At 40.5% G+C, this 24105-nt stretch overlaps 2 protein-coding genes across 4 annotated transcripts in view; one reads left to right on the top strand and one right to left on the bottom strand.

Annotated features, from left to right (window-relative positions):
• Nucleotides 1–14007, top strand: part of LOC137295362 (double zinc ribbon and ankyrin repeat-containing protein 1-like) — a 50083-nt gene extending 36076 nt beyond the window's left edge. For 2 of the 3 annotated variants that reach the window (XM_067826675.1, XM_067826676.1), the window contains exons 16-20: nt 9827–9918; nt 10732–10812; nt 11862–11995; nt 12618–12692; nt 12849–14007. In XM_067826675.1, coding sequence (XP_067682776.1) covers nt 9827–9918; nt 10732–10812; nt 11862–11995; nt 12618–12692; nt 12849–12999 — 533 coding nt within the window. In that variant the 3' untranslated portion in view covers nt 13000–14007. The remainder of the gene's footprint in view (nt 1–9826; nt 9919–10731; nt 10813–11861; nt 11996–12617; nt 12693–12848) is intronic. The other variant, XM_067826677.1, reaches the window with a different exon arrangement.
• A 633-nt stretch (nt 14008–14640) lies between these two features.
• Nucleotides 14641–22464, bottom strand: LOC137295363 (transmembrane emp24 domain-containing protein 10-like). Its single transcript, XM_067826678.1, has 5 exons — nt 22154–22464; nt 20590–20710; nt 18033–18103; nt 17583–17709; nt 14641–16726 (listed from the first exon to the last, which is right to left on the bottom strand). Exons 1-5 carry the CDS (start codon nt 22331–22333, stop codon nt 16605–16607), a joined length of 621 nt encoding a protein of 206 aa, XP_067682779.1. The 5' UTR covers nt 22334–22464; the 3' UTR covers nt 14641–16604.
• Between the last annotated feature and the right edge of the window lie 1641 nt (nt 22465–24105).

Here is a 24105-nt window from a genome sequence, read left to right as displayed (position 1 = left end):
TTTGTCCCAGTAGGTGCTCAACAGTTTTTCTATGCTGTCCGAGGCTTCTGTAGCACGCTCTGGCGTCATTTCATCTATAGTGGTGAGGTGGGATCTGGTAGCTTGCAGATCTTCTTTAACGGTCTTAGGTATTGCACCACCGTAATCACGCATGTTTAGATGTTCACGGATAAATTCAGCACCACCATTGCGGCTGGCTAGAGTTGACAAGGCCAGTGGTTTTTTATTGATCTTGTTAAAGAGGTCAACCCCTGGGGCAGACTTAAGACGTAGAACACCCTTTGTATCAACAAAAAAATTCTTATGGTATATACCCTGGGGTTCAACGTAGTTTTTATCGCTTTTTAAACTTTTGTAATAATCATTTACCGTTGTTTCCAAGAGTTCTTGGCTCAATGGTGAACTAGTAAATGAGGTCTCCTGCTCATCATCGAATGCCTGGGCACTAGCGCCCGGCATCTCCGTCATATCTATGTCTTCATCCATTAGTATTTAAATATATTTTATTTATATATAACAATGTACGGTAGAAAATTAGATCCTTTCAGAAAATTGAGAGAGCCATTAGGTGCCAGAGCCGTGCGACAGTCGGTGACCATCACCAACAATCCCAGCAAGATAGACCAGAACCAAACTCTGCTGGTTAGATTTCCAAACCTTGGTGAGAATGACCTCATTGTACCAGGCACTGTTCGACTGGCGTTCAATATCACGTTGACCTCCGACAACGACAAACGCGAGCTAGTGCGGAACGTGGGTCGAGCTATCATCAAGAAAACGACCGTCAAGATCAGCGGTAACGAGGTACTGAGCATCGACGACAGCGACGTGTTTCACTGCTACAAGGATCTCTGGAAAAGCGAGAGAGAACGAGTCAATGATGTGTACCAGGGTATCAGCAAATCAACCCGGGCGCGCATAGGATACGTCTTCACGACAGACCAGCAAGACAAGCTATCGGACGGTGAAAAGGCCATCGCTCTAGCATACGGGAATCGATTCTGCGTGCCGCTCGACTTCGAGTTGCTCACGGGACACGCGCCGTTTTACCAGGCCGCGCTGGGTGATAGGCTCGAATACGAGCTCACGTTTAACGACTATAGCAAAGTAGTGCGTACGCCGAACGGTGATGAGGCCAGTTATGCCATAGACAACATCTCTCTGGAGTTCGACATGGTCACTAGCCCGGAGCTGGCCAGGCAGGTTCGAAGTCAGTACTCTGGGAAGATGGCCATCCTGTACGATCGCGTACTGAGGCATAGATCAGTCGTGCGAGACAAGAGCGACACTGTGTGGAATATCAACCTGAATGTGCCGGCGAGATCGATGAAAGGTATCTTGGTCGTCCCCGTGGAGGATTACGATCCATTCCGGAGGGACAGCGAGAAGTTTTTCAACCCCGAGATTGAAAAGGTGGAAGTTACCATCGAGGGCGTGCCCAACCAGCTGTTCAGTCATGGTATGAGGCCACACCAGCAGTGGGATGAGATAAAAAAGCTACCAGTGGGGGATTACATAACAAAGGACCTGGACCTCGGCTCCGTGCAGATCGGTGAATACCTGACCACCAAGTACGCCCTATGGTTGGACATGCGATCCACGGATGATGATAAACTGCACGGTAGCGGGCGTCGTATAGATAACGGCAGCGAAGGGATAACCATCCAGATTAATAAGAAGGCCCAAACCGCTGGTAAGTTGAAATTATATCTGTACGTAATTATGGACGCGCAACTTAATATAGACAATGGGAGATTTGTGCAAGCCATCTACTAGTGGGGGAGACCCCCTGGGGTTACCCACTGACCCACACTGCGCTATCATATGCGGGCAGACTGGCTGTGGGAAGACCGTTTTCGTGTTGGATATGTTGGAGGGTTACTACAAGGATGTGTTCGATAACATCGTTATCATGTGCCCTACTCTGGGCATGAATAAAACGTACGCGCGACCTTGGGTGATGACGGACCCGGACGTACACAAAATCGACCCTGGAACACGCCTGCAGGACTGGTTGAAAGCTCTTCACGAGAAATTTAAAGGGGAACCGACGCTGTTTATACTGGACGACTGCAGCGCTAATCGCGAGATAACAAAAAAAAGAGACATGCTATCGTACCTGGCCTTCTCCGGCCGTCATGCAAATCACAGCGTCTGGGTGCTAACGCAGAAGTTCAACTCGGTGTTGAAAGACCTCAGGGAGCAGACGCGATGGGTGGCCTTATTTCACTGCAAGGACAGGGATTCGTTCGAGGAGTGTTTGAGAGAGAACGATGTGATGAGTAAATTAGAACGGGAACGGGTAAAGAAACAGCTCGCTGAAACTAAACACGCTAAGCTCGTACTAAAGACCGACCAACCAGTAGCATATATAGTTTGCTAAGCAAAGCTAAGTAAAAGCTAAGCAAAGCTAAGCAAAAGCTAAGCAAAGCTATGATATTTGAAGTATTTGTCGTGTGCAACTTAACCTTCATTTCTCTGTGTTTTGTCTGCATCGGGTATTATATAGTTAAAACTAAATCTTACTTGTTATATTATAAGATGGAGTGTGAGGAATTGCTCGAACAATTGTCGCCCGCAGGCCCCACTGATGACAAGCGAGAGAAACTGGTGGCGTTGGCTGTTGGCGGCAAAGCCAAACATTACTTTGGAGACTACACCCCGGATAAAATTCACAAAATGTCAGCCGAAGAAATCGATAAGCTGTACGCTAGATACGAGTCCCGGCTCGGAGCAGAAATGACAAAGACAATAGGATCGGCTATGACCCAGATATACACCGGTATTGTATCACAATTCCTTCCCATTCCACCAGAGCGCCGACTTTACCTGTGGGAGGACCTCGAGAAAGACCCTTTTATCGAACACGCCGTGAGCTCTATCAGCTGCGGGCTGTACCACAAATATGGCATGTTGTTGGCCCCAGTGACGGCGGCGATTATCACAGCAAAACATTGCCAATTTGAGAGAAAGAATAATAATAATAGTATAGATGGATGCTGCACAGGAAACAGTGAGTCCCGAGGTGACGGAACCAGTGAGTCCCGAGGTGATACCCCCAACAGTAACCAGACAGAAGAATCCTAAGAGAGTAGCTGCCGGTAAAAAACGGTGGTGTAACCAACATAAAGTGACTAACCCAACCCGACTGTTGTTGGCTGTAGGCGTAACTGCTGCCGTGGTTATAACATGGTTATACGTGGGGGTACCCTCCCACAGTGAGCCACCACCCAACAGTGAGGTAACCCCCAACAGTGGGGGTATGGGGGTATCCCCCATGGTAGACCCGCATATCATGTTATAATTTAAAATATTTTATATTATATACATAATGTCTGAGGGGAAAACGTTCGTCAACGACGCATACCACGCCACAGTGGTAGCCAGTCTAGCCGTAGGGTACGCTCGGTTGACTAAAATGGTGCTTAAACAACCAACTATCAAGCTAGATTTCAACCTGCAGGATATGGGTATGCTCATAATGAACCTTGGTATGGCGATGGCCACAAAAGACATCCTAGTAAAACAAGGAATAATACCTGATAATATAATGAAATAAATATAGGGATGGCCACGATAGCTATGATGGTTGGTGGGGCGTTAGTGAATGCCCTGGCATTTTCCGGGAGTAATTTCCTCTTCTCGAAACTACGAGATGATCACGCGGCTGAAATACAGGAAGAAAGGAAGCGACACGATCTCGCTACTGAGAAATTACAAAGAGCACAGGCCGAGTACGCTAAAAAACGCCTCCAGAGGCTCGATTTCATTAACGAACAACTCCAGCGTGAAAACCATGCCGTTCAAACATTCAACGATGTTGATGAAGCAATGAAAGAATACTACCTACTAACTGGTAAACGATTGGAAGCGCTCAATGAACCCACACTCGCTCAGTACTACACACCATCCAAGGGACAAATGAATCGTGAACTGGGCTTCATAGTGTTGGGTATAGCAGCTACTGCGTTGGTTGCTAAGCAATTAAACTAAAATACCTATATAAGTAAACATGAGACCCGCTCCATACCGATGCGAATATATACTTATGGGGAAGACCGAGGCCTGTGGTAGGAAATGCAGGAATCAGGGGTTCTGTTGTTTCCATATGGGAAGTCCTAACTACACGTGTTCTGTGTGTGGTATCGGGGTTAAAGGGCACTACTGTTTATGTAAAGCTCACGGAGCGAACGTAGTCAGACATCAACTCATATACGAGAATAAAAAAGGCTACATAAAAGAACGTAGGCGGCTGCTCAAGATAGACTCCAATTAGAGATTATACACACCTATGTATAGCTATGTCTGTGGAAAACATATTCAAATATGAACTGACCTTATGGGGCAGCTTCAGATTTAAGATAATAGTGGACGTGGTATGGATTAAAGAGGGTGTTAAGTATACTCGCCCCTTCGAATGGGAGCGGGATATCGCGTCTCAATACCATATAGAACGTTTTTCGAGTATAAGTGAATACAAGGAATACTATACCCAAGGCGAGTACTGGATTGAAACAGCCACACTATATATTTTACCAGGTACGTGGGGCGATTTGACAGAATGTCTAGAATTGTACCCGGCCACCAGAAAATATTTTTTAAGAGTTACTGCCGACCAATTAGACATTGATTCTCTTAGGTGTAAACACTATGGCTACTGTGCGCGAGCTCAAGCGGGCCGCAAAGCAGAGAGGTGTTATCGGGTATTCTAGAATGCGGAAGCCAGCATTGTTGAGATTACTAGGTTTAGAAGTCCCTCCTACGGTAAAACAGTTAAAAGCTCAAGCGAAACAGCTTGGATACACGGGTTATTCAAAACTGGGGAAAGCCGGGTTAACCACATTGTTATCACATGCCCCAGTAGCACGTCCAACTGTAAAACAACTGAAAGCGGAGGCACACGATTTGGGTTTAGGCGGGTATTCTCGTATGAGAAAACCACAGCTTTTAGAATTATTACGACAGAATAGAGCTATTGACCTACAGTTCGTGCGCACTAAGCACGCTGTAGGCAACTATTTGGGAAGTTGGCGCATGCACGTCGATAGAAACATAGACATTACAGATATTAAGCCTCTGATAGCTGATAAGGTCAACCAGGAACTAAATAATCTAGGAAGTATCAAGTTTCAGATCACAGTGAAAATGTCGCTCGATAAGCAGGTTGGGAGTACCACTGAGTATGTTCAGCCTTACTTCCGAGGTAAACAAGAGGTCGTCACACATGCAGAGACCATTGACGCATCAATCGATACAAGTTTTCAGCAGATACGAGAATACCTAGAACGCTACACACACTTAGGGTCCGGGTGGGCTGTAGATAAAATCGATAATGTCTATCTAGATATAGCTAAATACATGCCGTTCAGAGGTGGGTCATACCTAGCCTTGCCTCCCTACTATAAGAACAAACAAGCCATAGTAAACGTTAAGAATAGAGGAAACGATTGCCTGAGGTTATCTATCAGGTCAGCCTTATTTCCAGCTGCCACTAATCCGAACAGACCTTCTAATTATCCACAGGATGATGGGCTCAACTGGGATGGTATAGATGAACCCACCCCAATATCCCAGATCACTAAAGTAGAAAAACAGAATAATCTGGCTATAAATGTCTTTGGGCACGAAGGTAATACAACAATAATACACAGGGTCAGCCCGGTGAAGGATTGTCAAGTTATTAATTTATTCATGATTCAAAAAGGTGAAACGTATCACTACACGTGGATAAAACATCTCAGCCGGTTGTTGCACGACCAGTCGAAACACGTTGGGGAAAAACACTTTTGTGTACGATGCCTACACTGTTTCAGTCGGGCCGATTTATTAGAATCCCACCTGGAGGATTGCCAAGGTGTTGGGCAGACGGCCATACGAGTCGACATGCCTAAGGAAGGTGAAAATATCCTAAAATTCGACAATCACAAGAACCAAATGTCTGTGCCTTATATAATATACGCCGACTTCGAAGCCTTAGTGGTTGGGGAATCATCCACTAGTGGGAGTTTCACACACAAAACACAAGAGCATAAAGCCTGTTCGTTTGGATACATTGTCGTCCGTTGTGACGGGGAAACGAAAGCTCCGGTAGTGTATAGGGGTCCTGACGCGGCTGAAAGGTTTCTAAAGTGCTTGCAGGAGGAAGAAAAAATTATTAGGAATGCATTGTATAAAATCGCTCCAATGCGTATGACCAGAGCCGACAAGCTATCTCACGCCAGTAGCACTAACTGTCACGTGTGCGACTCGCCACTTAACGATGATTCGGTGAGAGATCACTGCCACATAACTGGTAAGTATAGAGGCGCCGCTCACAACGCGTGCAACCTCAAGCTTAAAATCAATCCTAAGACAATAAACATCCCCGTTGTCTTTCACAACTTGAGAGGATACGACTCTCACTTGATCATGCAGGCCATCGCGAAAATCGATGGTAATATATCGTGCATCCCAAACAACATGGAGAGATACATCTCCTTCAGCTTAAACGGACTTAGGTTCATTGACTCGTTTCAATTCCTCCTGTCGTCACTCGACAGTCTGGTCAAGGCTAACAATACCTTCCCTATCACCGATCGATACACAGACGCCGAGACTAGACACCTGCTCATGAGGAAGGGCGTATACCCATATGAGTACATGGATAGCTGGGCTAAGTTCACAGAGACCAGACTACCTACTATCGACTGCTTTTATAGCAAGCTGAATGAGGCGTCCGTCTCACGAGACGATTACTCGCACGCGATTAACGTATGGAATAAACTTGGTTGTAAGAACCTTGGCGATTATCACGACCTGTACTTGAGGACAGATGTACTGCTGTTAGCCGACGTGTTCGAGACGTTTCGGCAAACATGTTTAAAGCAGTATAAACTCGACCCCGCATGGTATTACACCAGCCCAGGTCTGTCGTGGGACGCCTTGCTTAGAAAGACCGGAGTTAATTTGGAATTGCTCACAGATTACGACATGCACCTATTCATTGAGAAAGGCTTGCGAGGTGGGATTTCCATGGCATCCAAACGATACGCTAAAGCAAATAATCAATACGTGAAAGGTTACGATCCTAACAAACCAACCAATCACATTCTCTACCTCGACGCAAATAACCTGTACGGCTGGGCTATGAGTCAGTATCTACCTACAGGAGGATTCGAATGGGTACCAAACGTTGATGTTATGAGCATTGCACCAGATTCGAACAAAGGGTATATCCTCGAAGTTGACTTAGAGTATCCCAAGGCATTACACGCATCGCACAACAGCTATCCCCTTGCACCCGAACGTATGAAGGTTAACACAGACTGGATGTCTGAGTACCAACATAACTTGTCAGGTGGTCGTGTGGCGGACGTTGAGAAACTCGTGCCTAACTTAATGAATAAGACCAAGTACATAGTTCACTATCGCAACCTACAGCTGTACCTGTCATTGGGTATGAGGCTGACCAAAATACACAGGGTGCTCATGTTCGACCAGAGCCCATGGATGGAGCCCTACATCAGAATGAACACAGACCTACGAAAAAAAGCCACCAGTGATTTTGAGAAAAATCTCTACAAGCTCATGAACAACTCGGTGTTTGGTAAGACTATGGAAAACCTGAGGAAACGCGTAACCGTGAAACTGGTTAGATCTAATGAGGAAGACAAGCTCAGGAAATTGATAGCCAGTCCGGCATTCAACCGTAATAAAATATTCACAGACGACCTAGTTGCCATACACATGAAGAAAAGCCACATAAAATTCAACCGACCTGTTTACGTTGGGATGAGTATCCTCGATTTATCCAAACACCTGATGTACGACTTTTACTACAACGAGCTTAAGAAACAGTACGGCGACAGGTGCGAAGTGCTGTACACTGACACGGATTCCCTGCTGATGGAGATTCGAACCGAGGATGTATACGAGGATATGAAAAAACACATCGATTTATACGACACCAGCGACTATCCTAAGACCCATACCATGCACAGCACGGTAAATAAAAAGGTCCTAGGTAAGATGAAGGACGAGTGTGCTGGCACGCCAATAGCTGAGTACATAGGTTTGAGACCTAAGATGTACTCCATATTGAAAGCCGACAATAGTGAGATCCGGAAGGCTAAGGGGGTTAAGAAGTATGTGGTGAAACAACACATCAAACACGCCAGATTCAAGGAGGCTCTGTTCAAGACCCGTACCTTTAGGCATAAGATGAACACGCTTAGAAGTGATGGACATAAGATATACGGACTGACTATAAACAAGACGTCCCTATCGCCTATGGACACGAAACGTTGGATAGCTATTGATGGTATAAACACATACGCGTATGGACATGAAAAAATTTGAGGCTATTTATTACAGCCCGCGTGGATATTGGAAAGGAGCTAGCGCAGTAGATAAGCTAGCTAAAATGGCGCGAGTATCACCAGAGAAAGCCAAAGCGTGGCTTGAAAAACAAGCCCTGTGGCAGATCTATTTGCCGGCGCCACGCTACGTACCTAGAAGGAGTTTCGGAATTAACATACCTAATAGCATTCACCAGGCAGACCTACTGTTCCTACCTCATGATAAGAGGTACAAGTATGCCTTAACCGTAGTGGACGTAGCCAGTCGTTACAAGGAAGCCGAACCCTTGACCACGAAAGATTCAGCCAAAGTAGCCAAAGGATTAGAACGCATATACAAACGCAGCCCGCTGACTTGGCCAACAGAGCTGCAAGTTGATCCAGGACGGGAGTTCATGGGTGCCGTTTCACAACTGCTAGCCAAACACGATACAAAGGTCAGACGTGGCACGGCCGGAGCCCATCGCAGCCAAGCTATAGTTGAGAGATTTAATAGGACTTTGGCTGAGCGCTTGTTCGGCTATCAGTATGCTAGGGAGATGACCACCCCTGGAAAACGATCGACCGAATGGGTAGCGAGGTTACCAGAGGTGGTGTCAGCAATCAACCATGAAGTCACCCGTCTCACCGGTAAGAAACCGGCAGACGCTATCAAACTAAAATCAGTGTTAGCAGAGTCGTCTGCTCCATTGCGTGGAAAGGAGAAACAGATACCAGATAGGGCCTTAGTTAGGTATCTATACCAGCCGGGGGAACACGAGGGCGATAGCCGTAAGCGAGCCACCGATCCTATATGGTCAGTCAAAACTTACAACATAGATAAAGTGGATATGAAAGCCGACGAACCTAACTTGTACTACTTGAGGGGTGGGCCGGGTAGGGGATTTGTAAGAGAAGAATTATTGATCGTGCCGTACGGCACAGTGTTACCGCCTGCCAAGTCACGGTAAACGTGATGGCGTGGCTTTGTAGTAGGGGCAATAATAGCAAGAGCTAATGGTCCCACCAAAGCCTCATTTACTAAATGAGGCTTTTTAGAGGGGTTTTTGAAAAGTGTTTTCGGACTATCATTCCCTATACTACTCTTCCTCAAACATAGTACCACCTTTGAAGAACTGATCTGCTTGTCATAAGAGGCGAATAGCAGGATCAGCTGCTCAGGCTTGCTAACTTGGTTGACACATCATTGTATCCCTGTTGTGTAGGTCAGTGTTCATGTTGTTGATTACGGGATTGTCTGGTTTCAGTCAGCCGCCGTACAGCTGGAATATTGCTGAGTACTGTGTAGAACTCAACTCACTCACTTTAACATGTGGTCAGCTTATTCTTCTCAAACAATGATGTTGCAAAGACTACCTTATTCATATTCAGTAGTATGAACAAATAGCCTATCCTGGTCTGAAATATAGGAAGATGTTTTCCAGATGATGGCAGTATGGAAGTACCAAGACTTGGTTTGTGTAGCTTCAGTATAAGTGTTTGTCTTACAGACAGTGGAGAGGACACAGCCAGGACAACCAACAACAAGAAATCGACTAAGAAAGCAAAAGCCAAGAAGAAGAACACTGGACCTAAACTCTCAGTAAGTGGATGACATTGATAGTCATAAATATATTTGGCATGAAATGTCTCCCATTGTTGAACAATAATAACAGCATGTATGCTTAGATGTTACCTATGTGTGACAATGTTTTTAATTATGGTCAACCTCTGTGTGCAAAACAGTCACTGACCTTCTAGCCTATGGCTAGTAAATCTTCAGTCACTGGCCCAACTAGCTTGTAAATTTTCATGTGGTAATTTTGAAAATATATCACTCTCTCCGACTTGATAAATTATCATACACTTTCAAATCACGCAAGATTATGGCCTGATAGAAATGTTTATGATATTACCAACTTGAAGAAACCTGCCTACAATGAACCTTTGTCATGCCGACAATATCGGATTCTTATCTATATTTGTAATCTTTGGCTTTGTTTTTCTAGATTCAGTTTTCAGGCCATTGAGTTATTTTGTTGGTTAGTAGCTTTCAGGCATAGCTAGCCCGACTGCTATCAAAATTTGATACTGTTTCTAACTCTTGTCAACCTGTAAGCGTGTGCTTAATCCCTAAGGGATATCAGGTTAGACTAGATACCTAGCATTGAAAGTTGTCTCTCATAGAGATCCAGTTGTTTGGATACATATATTACAATCTTATGATATTTGCATGAATTGTTTGTCATGCTATCAACCTACTGCTTAAAAGTATATTCCCCTTGTTCTGTACAATTACTTTTAGAAAGTTTAACATATGAATTATAGCAACATTTCAGTGTGTATCCCTATTTGATAATGACTCTTGTGATTTCTTGATCCTTCCATCCTGCATGTTGCATGTCTTCTTTTGCAGCCCATTAACTCCAAACTGATGAAGGAGATTGGAGCGCATGGTGATGGTTCCCCCAGTGAAGTGCAGCAACTCGTAGATGAGGTATGATACCGAGTGGTCAGCCCCTCATGAATGATTTCAGGCCAATTATATAGCATTGTCAAGTCTATTACAGCAATCCTCATCACTCTAGTTATACAAGGAATTTAAAATGTTACAGAAGATTGAAGATTATCTCATTAAAGTTGGAAATGATAAGCACAGGAGAACCCTATGTAAACTCTGTCTTTTATCATGCCGTATGCGCCATGAGTTTACATAGAGCTTTTCTGTCTACACATCGAGACAGGACACACGGCAGCAACAGTGTGGAATCTCAGAAGATGCATAAAATGTAACAGCAATGAAACAGAAGATGAATATCACTTCATCATTGGATGTCCAATCTACACTGATCTGAGAATTAAATATTTTATATCTAATATTAATGTAAACAACTTTCTGTTTACAAATTTCTACAATTATTTTCAACAAATAACATTAATGAACTAATTAATGGCTAATAGTGAGTGAGTGAGTGTGTTTAGTTTTATGCCGCATTCAGCAATATTCCAGCTATATGGCGGCGGTCTGTAAATAATCGAATCTGGACCAGACAATCCAGTGATCAACAACATGAGCATCGATCTGCACAGTTGGGAACTGATGACATGTGCCAACTAAGTCAGCAAACCTGACCACCCGATCCCGTTACTCGCCTCTTATGACAAGCATAGTCGCCTTTTTTGGCAATAATGAATTAAGAAACTCAGCAACATATGCATACTTTCCAGAGATGAAACTCTTAATTTGCATAAAAGGCTTATTATCTGTTACATTTTTGCTATCTTGATAATATTTCAAAACATTATGGCATGTGTCAATAAAAGTGTCTGTCTGTCTGTCTGTCTGTCATGAAACATGATATGATGCATGCAGTGTGTTCAAATATCCTGCTTGATTTAGATTTTGGTTTAATATGACTGTGATTAAATTTTCTCAAAATGAAATTTATACAAATATTTTTGAAGACTCTTGTGTGGTAATGCTTAGCTATTGTATATTCTATGCATAATGACTATTGTTTTGAGTTGCTACTCTTTTGTTGCCAGGGTGCTGACCCAAGCTGTGTTAACAAGAACGGTCTTCCTGCACTTCATGTGGCATCGAAGAATCGACACCTAGACTGTATCCCAGTCCTGGTTGATGCAGGAGCTGATGTCAACAGGAAGGGGCCTTCAACAATGTAAGATTTCTAAGTCCAAGAACTTTTTGTTTCAGAAAATGTACTGACATGACACAAGAAAAGTCATTAAAGCTTGGCATGTTCATCCATTGGTCACTGTTTTATTTATCTTTCATTTTCTAAACGATATTTCAACATGATTGATGATTTTTGTAAAGTCATGAAGTAAATATCCACAGGTGACCTTGATGACAGTTTTAAATAAGTTTGAAATATGTTTTCTCAGGATGAAATGAAATCTGTTTTTTGTGTATGGTAGTGTTAAATATTATGTTTAAATTTCTATGATCAAAGATGCAATACTGTGGGGCGCTGAATTTTTATACTATTTATAGCCAACCAGGACGTTCTAGAGAACATGCCCCAAATGGAGTTTAAAGTTAATATGTTCTTATACCAGCATGATTTTTTTTAAATGTATTGTATGTACATTTGTATCAGAATAAAGAGGTTTTATGGAGATGTATTGTATCATGGGTCACATAGATGGATGGAATAATGTATCACTGTTTCACCACTAAATTTTGATATTTAAGGTTCAAGGTTGGGTTATTTTACTTATTACAATATATAAAGGTGGCATCCGACTACGATACACGTTCATGTTTCTTCTTTCTAACAGAAAAGGCAACACTGCACTCCATGAATCTGTGAACCTTGGACCCTCTGGTCTCAAAGTCATTGATACACTGTTAGAGTAAGTAAACCTTTGTAACACAATACTTCAGCTACTGCCATTACAACATTGCGTTTTTAAAGAATTCTTTGTCAAGGAAATATTCAAACAGTTATTACTCAATTAATAACCCGTGATATATGTCATAGATTGATATTTCTTTGGTGTCATTTACAGCCTGGGAGCAGACCAGACAATAAAGAATGAGAGAGGAGAAACACCTTATGATCTCGCAGCAAAAGCTGGCTATGACTCTATCATCACAAAGTTTGCCTCAGCCCTTGGCCAATCGCAGCTCCATAAGATGACCAAGCCTAGAACAAGTTAATCTGACTGGCTGAGCCCATCTGCCTAGATGTCCTGTACCTCAACCTTAAACCATAGAGCCTAGTTGTTGCCTTATTACCAAGTGCCAGTCAAGGGAAATGCCCATGAAAAATGCCTGTGCAACGTTTATAAAATTCAATTTTTACTTTTTGTCCATCACAAATTTGTTTTGTTTGGTTGCTGGTAATCTTGAGTGGAATTTTCTAACAGTGGATGCATCATGATCTTGATTCTTACAAAGTCTCCAGAAAGTGTTCCTTGTGGACTTTTGCTGAAGGTTATGGCTTTAGATCTCAGGCAGTGAAACTGTGTGACTGGATTAATAATTTGTGAACATGGAGTTTGTGGAAATGTGTTTCATCATAAAATCCATTTGTTTTACTGAAGAAGTCAAGTATTTTAACAGATCATGTATTTGTTGTCCACAAGTGCCCTAAGAACCAGGATTTGTTTTCCATTTTAGCCTTAGATTTAGTGGTATATTTACATGGTTAATATATTTGTAAATAATATGATGACAGCTATCATATTTTACCTATGGAATCTGTAGAAGAAGGCATAATGACTTCACCTAGGCGTGAAGGTGATATTCAGATTCAAGAATTATGCTTCTTTGTTATGCTGGTCATTGCATAACAATACTGCCAACACAGCATAATTGTACAGAACACCTTATGTTGTATTTATTATTATTAGACTTCACATGTTGCAAGTATGGATTTAGAAACTCTTCTTTATTTGTAATTGTGAGGGAAGATGCATTGAGGCGTTGTTCAGTATGAAACTGTTGCATACTTCAGAGGTTGCTATTGGTTCAAATGTAAAATTCGCGTAGTACCCTGTGTTGTGGAACTCCGTCCTGTGTGTCAACTATGGCCTATCTGTGATATTTAGTATGTAACTCATAGTTCCTGTCATGACTAGCCTTTAAGTATGTTTACATGCTTTTATCTTAGAATCTTGTAATTGTTTAGCAAATAACATGAAATAAATCTTTTCTAGCATTCTACTTCACTCTTTTTTTCTTCAACATCCCAAATAACAGTATCTTGGTTATCTGTAACAACTTCTAAATGCAGCTAAAAGACATCTTAGGTGAACTTCCACAATGTAAGGTGGAATTTAATCATTCATTACATCTTGGTATTGCCATATACTATATGTTGGCATGTGGAGTGGTGAAGTGCTTCAAGCATTTCCATGTCAGAATGTCCGATTTCTCACACGGTAACAATGTTTTTAGTTACTAACTGTCCATACAGAAGTTGGGAACACTGCTGGATCTGTCAGGACAGTACCCCACATCATGGTACACAGTTCAAGGCATAACCATTTCAGATGTGATTATTTTCTGTGCTTTTGTTATGGTTTTGATTCAGTGCTTCAGTGCATTCTTTACCCTGCTTCAAAATTCCATTCTTGCGAGTCGGTAACAAATCTGCACAAATAGGTCAAATGACACTTGTATTCTTCAAATATATTAGGTTGATGCAGGTTGAAGGTCCTGTAGCATTGCTGTTGCACTCACACTGTTTGAAGCCCATCCTCCCTCAAACTGTTTGAGGTGTACTAAAGGAGGCATAAAGCCATCCTTCCCCAGTGACACATTCAACTTCTATATCTACTGACAAAATACAAGAAGTATTGTTTACTACATTTATTGCTCTTATAATACAGTGCTGGTTTTAAATATGAACTAAAGCCTAACCTCACTAAACAACACACCATATGCATAGTATACCTACACTGAAAGAAAGATCACAGTGCTGTCATCTACAAACTCCAAGCAGAGCCACCTGGTAAAACACTAACAACAGGTCTTCATATTCATAATTCACAGCAGAATTTCTTGCCAGAATAAAACAAAAAATGCAAAGCTTCAGATACAGAAAAGATTAAAAGAAATATGTACATCTTGCAGCACTTCTCATGCTAGGTGCAGTTTTCACAGAGTGTAATGTATTATTACTGCTAGCACTGGTGCAATACATACTGTCAATATAATCTGGTTAATGACATTATCAATGGGCCAGGTGAGAGATGTGAAATGCTTATGTACCTGTCAAACAAAATTAACAATGTTTAAATAAACAATCACACTTCAGCTAAGCCTACTTGTAACAGTGTTTTTAATATCAATATGAACAATGAGAGGTGTAAAAATAGATCAATGAACATGTTGGATGTTGATCTATATGTTGCTTTCTTACACTCATGCTGATTGTGGTGGTCATAAATAAAAGAGGCCAAAAACAACTGACAGAGAGATGATTACCGGTAATAAACCTTAAGAGATACACTATTCTTAATTTCCTTGAGGGCTTTGTGCCTGGTAGTTTATTGATACCAAGAAAGATTTCAACAAAGCATAGATCCAGGAGTTCTGACTAGTGACCTAGCTATATTTTGACTTTGCAAATGCTACCAGTAGTTAGTTCTTACTGTGAAGACCATGACACTACATGGTAGCAAGACATGTACATTTCTGACTGCACTGAGGAAAACAACAACTGTACCAAAACAAATACATTCAATGGAAGAGCCTGTTTATGTTCATTTGAATTTAGCATTCTCTCAAAGAGTCGTTTCCATGGAGCATGTCTAGTAAAATAATATTGTCATGAATATCTCACTTCAGATCTTACTTGTAGTTGATGTTATCAAACAGCAATCTGCTAATTCCTTTCTGACCTTGTTCACGAGTTGCTAGCATTGCAAGCCCTTTCCTCCCATATGGAGAGTTATAGAAAATGCAAGGTGTGAAGTGGTGCCTGATATCACCTGGCATTGTATTCTGCCCTTCATTATGAAACACAAATATACCACACAAGGAATTAAATACAATTCAGAATACACAATATGTACAATCTCTCCATTCAACTCAATGATCAAACCTAGCAACCTGTATTCCACTAGACACCTGAAGTGAAGTTTTTTACAATGAGCAATGGCAATGAAGGAATGACATGACTAAGTTGAACATCCTCCTTTAAAACTCTGTTATATCGCTTCTTCTAGTCCCAACATGAATTGGACATCCTTGTACAAAAATAGTTCAGATGAACAGACATCTGATGCAGCTGAATAAACGATTGTTCAAACAGCTGTTTAAATCTACCAAACTGGTGATGTTTACTTCTATCTTGTAATGTCCTAGTTATCACAATTCAAAACATTGGATTAAACTTGTTTCTATTCAAAATCTAAATGTGTATGTCAGTGTCCAAATGAAAACATCTCAAAAAGACAAGGCAGGTAACTCCAACAACTCTGCCACTGAAATTATAAATATGTCCAACAAACACTCAAAATAGACATTAAAGATCAAAAATGGATTAAAATCAGTTTCAACTCATTGCTAATTAATACTGACATTTAATAATGGTGTACCCTGTCAAAATCGTTCATGCCTCTATGATATTCTTACAAAATTGAAGAATCAGTATGTTGCCGAAAATTGATTTTACTGTCTGACATTGACACATATAATTGCTTCTGGTTTTGGTACTAGTTCCACTGTTCATAATTCTTGCATGGATGACAATTCAGTTTAGTTGGCAGAGTGTTGGACAAGAGCTGGCCCTTAATGGTTATCAGGGAATGAGTTTATTCAATGAGTTTCTTTGCTTTGAAGTATCTGCGGAGATAGAGCACCTGCCACGTAGCCAGACCAAGGAGGCAGCACATGGAGAAAAGGCTGAAGTACATCACACGAGAGTGGGTTGATTCTGGAAAAAAACCCAACCCATACGAAATCAAAACATGACAATACAACCTGTCTACATTACATCATTGACCATTTTTTTTTATAGTTTTCAGGAAGTATTTTAAATTCATGTGTTCATGAACATCCATTCGTCTCAAACAAAAATCACTGTAACGATTGTTAATGTAATGACTGTTATCTCTAATTTAGTATATTTCATCTGCAGTCAGCATTTACTGGGCTATATGACAATGGAGATCTACTGTTCCAAAGAGGTTATCAATTAATACAACAGTTCTATACTGTTTCCCCAACTGCGGTTAACCAAGGAACTTGTCAAGCACTTTAATTCTTCATAGCAATATGACCCTAATGTTGATCTCTACAGTGAGGAATGTGTCAAACACCGTCTGCATTCTAATCAAGGTATGAACAACCACTAACAACTGCTTCTGACATCTGCATCTTACTATTCTTCTTGAACATAGCTAGGATAAATTGAGTTGAGGTAGTAGTTTAAAATGTTTTGCTCATATGATGACATGCATGCGTGTGTATGTGTGGTTGCTTGAACTAGCCCAGACTTAAGCTGGTTTTATAGTGCCAGCTCACAGAGATACAATGTCACAGTTAAGCATGAATACCCCACTCATACAAATTATCCTGACTTCTAGCCAACCAGTTCTTGTTATACTCATTAATTTCGAGTACAAGGCAGTGACCAACAAGCACCATATTTTAATGTCTTTTGGTATGACATGGCTTTGGATTGAACCCGCAACCTTTCACTCTCTGGGCAGGTGCTCTAACTACTACCCAACTAACGCAGTATTTGGATATATGAAGGCTGCTTGGATGTGTACAAGAATATGTCTTACCATTGGTGTCCCTCATTTCTTCCTCCCTAGCCCTCATGTAGGCAAAGTCATCAACAATTGATTTGGACAAATCTTCCAACCGACGCAGCTCAACCTCAAGAGGCTTCAACTTTTCTGCTTTGGCAAGCTGAACACAACAAATAACAAAACAGATATGGTCAAGGAATAATCCTGTTATTTTATGTAAAAGTAGCTGTATCCACAGAATCATCATGATCAGTCATCTTTGTCATAGTCGTTATGAATTTTCATTAAAACAGTATTTTTTTTCTCTCAACAGTATAATGGTAACCGTTTTCATGAAACTGGCATATTTTACAAAAACACAATGACAACAAAAGAGATTTTATAATAACTTGCATTTTCCTATATTGTCAAACATCCTGATAGAAGTTTAACAACACAGATACTCTGATTATGGAATAGCCATTCCTTCAACATGAATCTAACCTCTTCATAACTCCTTGCTTCCACGCCATGCTTCATGTCAAGAGAAATTTCTCTGTCACTTCCCTGGCCCCCTGAAACACAAAGATTTCACACTGTGTGTCATGTGTCATTGAGAGCCAAACCAACCTTCACAGGACAGCTGGACAATCTCAGATTTATTTGTGCCTTAATCTATCGTACAGACCCCGAAGTAAATATATCGAAGACAGTCTCAGGGCTCCATTTCATTTCATATTTTTTTTTCACTATGAAAGGTTTTCATTAAAATATGTTCATTTCAGAGACTTGTTGCTAGTCTACTGGTACCTGTTTAGCATAAAAACACACAATGTCACTATCCAGCCTTTTAACAGTCTAAAAGGGGTTCAAAAATATTTTGAAAAGCCATTTGCAACTAGGCAAGTGACTTAAAAAAAATAACTTGTCCTGACTAATTTTCCACCTGGCCTGACTTTATGACACAATGTGTGATGTTAATGTTTACTGGAGCAATAATTTCACTCTCTACTAGATCCACTTCATTATTATTGCGAACTTTAATAGCTTCATTATGAGCAGATATGAAATGAAATCCAAGATTATCTGCAGTTTGAAACCACAAGTGGAAATTATCTAGTAGTCCATGGACAAGTAAGATACCACTATTTGATTGCCTGAAATGAAAACTGACTTGTCCCGGGTATCAGGCGATGTGATTTTTAAACCCTTGTCCAATCACATGCTTGTATTGAATGATATTGCAAAAATAAACAAATATATCACTAATTTCATTTTTTAAATCAACAAATGTTCCTGAACTGTGGCACACACAAGTGTATCAGTGAAAAATACAAAATATTTCATATTGTTTTCACGTTTTTTATCCACCACTATAGAAGGCATTGATAAGGGGATTCTGAACAAAAATACTGATAGTTAAACATATCAAAGCCTAATAAATTACAATAGTATATTTCTGAATTACAAGAAATAGATGACCATTTTTTTTAAGATTCAACTTTTGACTTTTTCAATTTGCCTTAAATGATAACCATATCAGTATGAGTGAGTGACTTTAGTTTTATGTCGCTTTTAGCAATATTCCAGCAATATCATGGTGGAGGACACCACAAACTGGCTTCAAACATTGTGCCCATGAGGTATGTCTTTGGCATGCTGAGCCACTAGGCTACCCCACTGCACCAATAACCATTTCAGTGTGCAGCATTCTGGTATACTGCAGGATAGTTTAGGACTTCCAACTGTAGACTAACAACTAGCCTCTGAAATGAACATATTTTACTGAAAAACAAGTTCATAGTAAAAAGAAGCAGAAATATAATGAACAGGATCCCTGAGAGTTTCCTCTTTTCAGCTGTGGAAATCTAGAATTGCCACACTTTCTAGACTTGAGCAGGAGTGGATGTATTTGCTTCAGGGTCTGTATGACACACTATTCTGAAGTGTCAGTTTACAGGAAACAGGAAACGTCACATCTGTGTTTGGGACAAAAACAAATTGCATTTAGTGCAACAGGCCAATGAAAATGTAGACACACATGTCAATTTCTCACACACTTGTCTAACACTACCTGTTAATCCAGGGATGGAAATGTATTTTTTTCGAAGGCGTGATTAGTGTGAAAATAAGTGTACCCATACCTTTTGATGATGTAATTAAACTTAAAACACTACAAAAAATACATCATTGCAATTTCCAAGGCCAAATTAGGTAAGTTAACATCATGTAAACCTGTGCATTTGAAATCTAGATTTCCTCAACAACATCAGGACTGCAAGAATAGTTCAACTTCATTTGTGCTGGACCCACAAACTAACCAACAAACTATTATCATCCAAAATGGGATCTCCTGAAAATTGCTGTGTCCATGATGAGCTCTAAGATTGAGAGTGCAACCAATACAAACACTGATGCGGCCCCAAAACAGGCTTCTAAACATTTGAATTGGATACATTTACATCATTTTCAATTACATGAATCATGGTGAATATTATTTGTATAATATTAGGTGTACCACGTGAAAACATTTCATTCAAGCCATTTAACATTTATTTTGCCATGACCTGCACATTAGCTTCCCAACATCCCCGACAAATTAAGCAAATTTCAATCACTGAAATCCACAAATACCATGAACAAAAATAACTGTTTACAGTGAGTGAGTGAGTGAGTTTAGTTTTACGCCGCACTCAGCAATATTCCAGCTATATGGCAGCGGTCTGTAAATAATCGAGTCTGGACCAGACAATCCAGTGATCAACCTCATGAGCATCGATCTGCGCAATTGGGAACCGATGACATGTGTCAACCAAGTCAGCGAGCCTGACCACTCGATCCCGTTAGTCGCCTCTTACGACAAGCATAGTCGCCTTTTATGGCAAGCATGGGTTGCTGAAGGCCTATTCTACCCCGGGACCTTCACGGGTCTGTTTACAGCAGTTATGAAGGAATCCTTGGTTGGAGTCCAATATCCAAAGGTTATGTTCCAAACTGAATTCCTGATTCAGTAAGAGTAATATCAAAATTACTCATGTCTTTTTCAAACAACAGCACTTACCTCCAACCATTTTTGTATCAAAGCACACTTCAAACATATCATATTCTTCTGTTGTAAACGCAAATCTACCCTTCTTAGCATCTTCTTTGGAGTACAAAATATGGCTCTTTGAATCTGTCACCTGCAAGAAAATGAAAAGCGTTATATCATTATTCCAGTCTGCAAGAAATAGAACATCTTGCTCCTCATGTTGCACATGATCATGGGTGCATTAGTTGGGAGTTTTTTGTTTTTGTATATTATAATCCATTAACATGATTTGAGACTAACTTGCTATGCCTTCTATTGAGCAAAATATGGCACAGTGACACAGGATATGCAGTATCCTACATAAAACACATACCAGCATCAGTTATCATACTCAATTTGAACACGGTAGGGAGCTGTTCTATCAAATCTATATGCCAACTGTTGCCATTTTAGTCAGGTTACACACTTCTTAGTTTCACTGTTATTGTTAAAGTGAGCATGGCTTTGTCGCTATGAATTAAGAGACAAAATTACAAATCTGCATTTAAATTTGAGACAAAGAATTCATAACAGTTCAGTGTACAATTTATGTTGACATCTTTTCAAGATGGTCATCAGAAACGTTTATATTTAGCCTATCTTTCCAATCAAATGACCCAAATGTATAACTCAGTCTTTGCCCTGATCATGCCGATGCAGAAAACCTGTGTATTTGACGCGCAAATTATCTCACAAGCAAAGTGATTTTAAAAATTTATGTCTCTAGAGGCAAAGCTAATAATCTAAGCTTGTAATATACTGTTGTTTGAAACTACTAAGTTACTGTTTGCCAGTTAACTACTCAGTGATGATTAAATACCTGACCTGCTTCACCTTGTTTTGTAGCATTATTAAACAACCACAGCTGATGACTTGATGAAAGTTTCACACTAAAGGTGACTCACAAATACATATCCATGACTCCCTCTCATGACAACAGGGAGTCATCCTGGCTTCTAAATTTTCATGTCTACGGAAAACACTGATAACTTTTTCTGTACAGATCAGTTGATACATTCAGTTGTAATTGCTGAAAATAACACCCCTATGAGTGTTATCTGTACGAGTGTTTGAAAGATATGACAAAACGACCATGTACATCTGTGATCATGGTGAGGAACAACAAACCTTATTCATATGGCAAAAGTACACACAAATCAAATAAAAATAACATACAGTTTCAGTTTCAACTTCCAGAACTAGCCCTGACTGCTATTAATCAAGGGTGGAAGTGTTTAAAAGGTGAAGTCTGTCGATTTCAAATAAATGTAGACCAGTCAGTTACAATGATCAGAGACATAGCAGACCGGTGGAACATTCAGTATCTGCCATAGAATGGAAATCAAGGGTCCATACAAGTCTTGTCACTGAAACAATGAGTTGGTTGCAGAGTTGGCAAGACTGCCGTGTGACAGATGTGCACTTGATCAGAAGTAGACTTCAGATTCATAACTTTCATATCCCCGTTCACTAAATCACTCTCACTACACAGATAAAAATCGTACTTTTCTTCCGTTATGCTGTAGATGCTACCGTCGCACAGAGCAAAACTCACCATAAGGTTTGCTTTCTGACCAGGCGCGTCCGACACTTCGTAGTCACCGGTAACCAGAACATCTTTATGAATTTCCTCTCGAAGGCACTTCTTTTGATTAGGTGATAAATGGAATCTTATGGCATCTATTGTGACTAAACATAACGTAACTAAGACAACAAATATGTTAGTGAGGTCCATGATGAAGCAAACTATCCTGTTCGGCCGTATAACAACCGTATGAGTGAATCTAATGCAAGCACCTGTTCGCGTTGCACGTTTGCTAACGTGGCATTCGGGTATTTCCGTGTTACTCCGGTAACTTCCGTTGTAGTACCGCAGTATATCGAATACTGAAAACTAAGGAATTGATATTTTTGTTTTGTTTCCATTAAAACTGTTACTGCATCAGACAAGGGACTTATGCTGGTTAGATCGGCCGTTAGATCTTACGTGCATGTAAATGTTTCCATATTATAACAGGCTCGGGGTAAATATGAGTTCTTCAAGGTTAAGGTCGGCGCCGGTTTATTTTGCAGGTGCGTGCATTATGTACGATGGACCATTTGATCTATAACTTCGACGGGAAACAAATACTCTTTATCCGTACAGTTCCTTTCCGAAAGAATATATAGATAAATCTGTAATGAGACAAGGCCCCTGAGATAATGTTCATTGTAATTATAGTCACTACACTCGTTGCATTTCAAGTCATTTGGTCATCTGAGGTGATCACAGGCCTGTCTACTGTCTGAAAACAGAACGAAAATATTGTTCTGGTTTACTGATTCAAACATGTAGTGTGTCATTTCTATTTTTCAGACGCATAGGAGTAAATATGTTTCACTGACATCTGAAATGGGGAAAGGATCGAAGTAAGTTAATCTTTTTGAACGTCCTTTTATATTCTTTGCCACAGGGATAGTCTTGATGTCAGAAGTGTTGCAGGTCAACAAGGGTTTGACATTTACTGAATGAAATTGAATTTTTCACAGATTTCTATACATATGTTGACTGGAAGTGACCAATGACATGTTAACATATATTCACCAACTGCAACTTCAGCATGTTTAAAGGGGCACTGATGCGGAGCGAATAATGCTTCTCGCCAACGGTCGAATTACGAAACCAAACCGCAAATTGGTCAGCGCCCGCTCCTTCGACCGTGATGGACAAAGGAACTGGGCTCCTGTCCATATTAGCAGAATTTCTTCACCTTAACAGTCAGGAGGCCGGATGCCCATCATATGCCATTTGTTCAAAAATATCCATGGTATTCTTTGTCTGATCGTAACCAAATATCCCAGCAGTGTAGTTCTTTTCGGATGCTTGGATGGTATAGTGACTGATCCAATTTGATCCTATTTCTGTGTTTTTAACCTCGATATTTAATCATGTTGCATGAAAATATGATGTCTACAGGCACATAGCAAGCCATTTGTTTCAGTACGGAAGATTGCAAAGCTTTATATATATAGGTAGTTTTGAGTGTTGGTTCAGCTGTGATAGCAAATATCATACGTAAATTTTGGTAGCTATGGTAGCTACAATGGTTTATTATTTATGATATTAAAAACACACAGTTGATTTATTTGAATTCGTAAACAAAAAACGATGACTTTGCCTTTGGTAGAGAAATCTGAAAATTTTCTTATGTAAAAAAACCCTTATTTCACCTATTTACCCAAGTACACAGCAAATGCCTGTGTGTATTCCTTATGTAACGAAATTCCGTTGGTATCCTCAAAACAGTTTCGGCCCATAAGTGTTTTCAGGCTGCATGCGACACAGAGATTACATCCTCCTTGCTGTAACTCGCGTTTGATGGTGTAAACCTACACGTGTTATTTGTCATCATTCTCTGGATGGTCAATTAATGAATTTATAACAGGTATAATTAGTAGTAGCACCACTTCGGTTACTCAACAAAGGTTCCCATTTGGCATTTCTCCTGTCTGGAGTAAATACTCAAC

The sequence above is a fragment of the Haliotis asinina genome, chromosome 8, assembly GCF_037392515.1.
Source record: "Haliotis asinina isolate JCU_RB_2024 chromosome 8, JCU_Hal_asi_v2, whole genome shotgun sequence".
NCBI lineage: Eukaryota > Metazoa > Mollusca > Gastropoda > Lepetellida > Haliotidae > Haliotis > Haliotis asinina.
This window is presented reverse-complemented; position numbering and strand designations above follow the sequence as displayed.